The 4,894-nt window shown below is 42.4% G+C and overlaps 1 protein-coding gene across 1 annotated transcript; it reads left to right on the top strand.

The window, feature by feature from the left end:
* The first annotated feature begins 3,541 nt into the window (after window positions 1-3,541).
* On the top strand, window positions 3,542-4,591 carry LOC124550767 (KRAB-A domain-containing protein 2-like). The gene is made up of 2 exons (XM_047125491.1): window positions 3,542-4,255; window positions 4,415-4,591. The coding sequence occupies exons 1-2, from the start codon at window positions 3,542-3,544 to the stop codon at window positions 4,589-4,591; spliced, it is 891 nt and encodes a 296-aa protein (XP_046981447.1).
* Window positions 4,592-4,894: the final 303 nt, after the last annotated feature.

Raw genomic sequence — 4,894 nt, 5'->3', positions numbered from 1 at the left:
TATGACAATTGCACAATCCCCAGGAAGTGCACAAATTGGAGTGTTCCTTGGTGGAATAACAAATTGGAAACACAAAGAAAACAGGTACAGAGACTATTTGATATTGCGAGATGTAGAGGACAATGGGCTAAATATCATGAGACCTTTGTCAATAACAATCTTTCAATAAGACAAGCAAAGGAGGCATCCTGGAAGGCATTCTGTGAGGAAGTGGAAGACACAGCTGCACGGGCCAGACTTCACAGGATTCTCACTAGAAAACCAACTAATCAAGGAGGTACGTTGAGGAAGGAGTATGGGGAATATACAAAGACAGCACATGAGATGCTGGAATTGCTACTCAAAACTCATTTTCCTCAATATGCTCTGCCGGATAACACAGGCCAGTATGTGACCCCAGAGAGACAACGGTTCTCAGGCACTCAAAGAGAGGACTGAGAATCGGCCAAGGAGTGTGTGAACTTCAACAAAATCCAGTGGGCGGTGGGACGATTCCAACCGTTCAAGTCACCTGGCCCAGATGGAATTTTTCCAGCTCTCCTGCAACAGGCAGGAGGAAAGATTATAAGAGTCCTATGCAGGCTATTCAGGGTTAGCTTAGCAGTAGGAATCATTTCCAATGTTTGGAGAGCAGTGGAGGTTGTCTACATTTCAAAGCCAGGGAGAATTGATCATACCAAGGTCAAGGATATGAGACCAATCAGTCTGTCCTCCTTCATTCTCAAAACATTGGAAAAACTGGTTAATGTATATGTTGGGGAGAGGAGGCAAAGTAGGGCCCCTCTACACCTGAATCAACACACATACCAACCAGGTAAATCATGTGAGACAGCTCTCCACCAACTCGTTGGGAAGGAGGAAAAAGCACTTCACTTCCAAGAAATAGCTCTCTGCATCTTCCTGGATATCATGGGGGCCTTTAGTAACACGACCTTCGATTCCATGGTAAGGGCAGCAGAGGCGCATGACCTGGGGACCAGAGCCATGCTTAGTGGACGGAAGATAGAGGCTACCATGATGAATGAAAAGATGGTAATTAAGACCACCAGAGGCTGCCTACAAGGAGGAGTTTTGTCTCTTCTATTGTGAAATCTAGTGGTGAACGAACTCATTGAGGAACTAAATTCCAGAAATTGCTTCTGCCAAGGATATGCGGATGACCTTGTCATAGTAATACTTGGCAAATTCACTGACACTGTCAGGAATATGGCACAAGGAGGGTTGGACATTGTCCAAAAATGGTGCATTAAACAGGATCTGAGAGTTGATACTAAGAAGACTGTTGTGGTGCCATTTACAAAGAGACGTATTCATCATGCAAGTTGGAATCTAAAGCTCTTCGATGAAACTCTACCTGTGAAGGGGACAGTGAAATATCTAGGAGTAACCTTGGATGAGAAGCTAACTTGAACTCCTCATATTAAGAGTATCTACTCCAAGGCAAAAAGTACTTTAGTGAGTACTAGGAGGGCTTGTGGCAAAAACTGGGGCCTAAGCCCCAGGAGTATGCACTGGATATATACCACAGTGGTTAGACCTAGGATTTCCTATGGGGCCGTAGTGTGGTGGAAAAAGGTAGAACAGTGGGTTACTGCTGAAGAGCTTGCTAACGTGCAGAGATTGGCCTGCTTAACCATAATGGGCGGAATTAGCAGCACACCAATCGCTGGAATGGAAGCCATGCTGGATATGCCTTCACTTCATCTTTGGGTTAAGATGGACGCAGCTGCTGGGGCATACAGACTTAAAACTGGCAAAAACTGGGTCTCATTCGGAAATCCAGAATCACACACTAACATAGTGAGTGAAGTAAATATAGGTATGGCCGGGGAAATGCCTGCCGATGATATAATAACTCCCAACTGATTCAACAAGCCTTACAACATAATATTTGGAAGTAGGCAGCAGTGGGAGAAAACAGTTCGACACCGTACGGGGGACATCGTTTGGTTTACCAATGGGTCGAAAACACATCAAGGTATTGGGGCAGGGCTGTACAGGTTCAGCCAAGACTGGAGAGCAGCATCTCTCTAGGGAAACTAGCCCCTGAAATTACTGCAATCGGGGCATGTGTAGAGCAGAATATGAGGAGGTGCTACAATGACTGTAGCATCTACATCTTTTCAGACAGCAAGGCAGCCCTGAAATCTTTGGCAGCTTCTGCAACAAGAGCTAAGATAGTTGCAGATTGCCACATGGCTCTGGTGGAGCTAGGGGGGATCAATAGAGTGTACCTAGTGTCGGTCCCTGGCCACTCAGAGATCTGTGGCAATGAACAAACCGACAGATTGGCTAGAATGGGGGCAACATGTCCATTTATTGGACTGGAACCTGTCTTGACAATCACCAAGGCTATGATCAAATTAGAACTACGGAACTGGCTTAGGAAACAGCACGTAGGATATTGGACCAAGGTCCAAGTAATGATGCCCAAGCCATGTTTTAAAAAAAGCTCTGTAATCCTAGGATTGAAAGAGATCAAACTCATGACTGGACTGATGATTGGCCATGGGAACGTCAAAAAACACCTACACACAAAGGGTGTAATGGAAGAGGACCCTAAATATAGGATCTGTGATGAGGGTGAAGAAACTGCATCACAACTAATCTTTGAAACCATGGCATTGGAGAGTAAAAAATACAGAATCTTCGGAACAACTAGACCGGAAGGAATTGTGTCTAACAAAAAACTGGTAGAGGGTCTCCTTGCACTATTTAAGGGCACTGGTTGGCTTTACTAGGTATACAGGGAGGTACACTGCACAATAAACCTAGTTTCGGTGTAGGCAGTGGCGGGTCAGACCTAAGCTATTTTACCTCTCCCGTTAAAATAAATCAATCAAATGAATCAAGGCTATCAGTATCAACTATTTTCAACTAGTAATAACGCGTTCTAACTAAATGAGACAGAACCAGTTTTCAATGATTTTATTTGGGGGCAAATATTAAAATTAAGAGCAACTATGTGTTAATTGAAATAAAAAAACACCATTTTTGTGCTGTCCAATGCAATATTTATTGGAATATTGATCATACATCCAAACTCTTTCGAGATAGTGAAAACAAGAAGACACCGACACGAAAATGGCGAGTGTTGCTACAAACTGGATGACAAGAGGAAAAATATAAGAAGAGAAATGCATATGTATAGTGAAGAGTGCGATGTTGGATTGTGTGCAATACCATGCTTTGAGCCATACCATACAAAGAGTCATTTCTATATAAAAATTAATAATAAATAATTTTGAATTCTGAAACAGCATTACTACTGTAAAAACCTTCGAATTTCTGGGTATTCAGTTGTTAGCTAATCACTTGCCCTCACAACAATCGCACATAAGCATGTCAAATACGCGCCGCTACAATAAGCGCTAGAGGCGTGGAAAGAATTACATGCACGGGAACAGTTATGGGCTCCAAAACTCCCCGCCTGAGCAGCGCTGCAGCAGCCAACAATAGCCCACCACTGGGCGCTTTTCGCCAAAACAAACAACGCGGTCGAGAGGATAAGCATGTGCAGATCAGCTTGTACGTATTTATCATGGCAGATCTAAATCAAGAAAGGCGATGGAAAGAAGAATTTGCCAGAAGAATGTTACAGATTGAAGAACACAACAAAAGACAAAACCACTACAATGTTATGACAAAAGAATCTTGCAATAAATTAGTGAACGAAACTGAAGAAGCACAATCAGCTGAGAAAAAGACACAGAAGCAGTACAGAAGATTAACTCCATTCAAGGTTATTAATATTTGTGGGACCAGGACGTTAGTGACAAGAAAAGAGCCTATGAAGTATTATGTATGTGTCGAAGAAATTTTCGATATAATTGAAGCAGTTCATGAGGCCCTTGGTCATGGAGGTCGAGACAGATTAAAGGTTGAAACTTCAAGAAAATATGCAAACATAACAGTGGAGATGATAAACATTTATCCACCGATGTGCGAAACCTGTCAGCGCAAAAGGAGCATTAAAAAAAGAGGGCATGTTTCGAAACCTATACTTCATTCAGAAATGAACAGTTGTTGCCAAGTTGATCTGATCGACATGCATACTCAAGAAGATCGTGGATTTAAGTATATAGTGGTGAATCAGGACCATTTGACAAAATGTGTTTTGTTACATGCACTGCAAGACAAGAGGGCAGAGGAAGTGGCACAACATTTAGAAAATATATTTTTGACATTTGGTGCTCGTATTTTACACTCTGACAGCAGCAGAGAATTTGTTAATTCTGTCATAAACGAGCTGGCTGTATTTTGACCTGAGTGTAAACTGGTTCACACAAAACCGAGGCACAGCCAAAGTCAAGGTTCTGTTGAATGTGCCAACCAAGACATTGAAAAAATATTGGCTTCATAGATGCAAGACAACAATACCACTAACTGCTCAAACGGTCTTCACTTTGTACAGTTTCTGAAAAATCGGGCATATCGTTCTGGTATCAAGCAAACACCTTACAAAGCTATGTTTGGCACAGAACCACGAGTAGGGCTTATGACTTCGAGTTTGGCTCTGGATGTTATTAAGGAGATACAAGACGAAGATGATCTTAAAGAGGCTTTAAATAAATATAGATGCAGTAAATGAGACACCTGATGAATTGGAACTATCACACAACTCAGAGGAGATAGTGGTTATGGCTAGTAGCAATGGACAGATTACCGCTGCAGCCAGACAAGAAGATTCAGAAGCTTTGTCCAGTACAATTATACAATCACCAACAACAGCAGCAGCCAATCAAGAGGATCCAGAAGCCATAGCTAGTACGAGTGCAGAGCCTCAAATAACTCCAGCTTCTCACGAAGATCCAGAAGCTGAAGCTATTACAAAACATCTCAAATACGAACAGTTAGAGAAAATGCTCATGAAAACCTGATGAAACAGGCCAAA

The sequence above is a fragment of the Schistocerca americana genome, chromosome 9 (assembly GCF_021461395.2).
Source record: "Schistocerca americana isolate TAMUIC-IGC-003095 chromosome 9, iqSchAmer2.1, whole genome shotgun sequence".
Lineage (NCBI taxonomy): Eukaryota > Metazoa > Arthropoda > Insecta > Orthoptera > Acrididae > Schistocerca > Schistocerca americana.
This window is presented reverse-complemented; position numbering and strand designations above follow the sequence as displayed.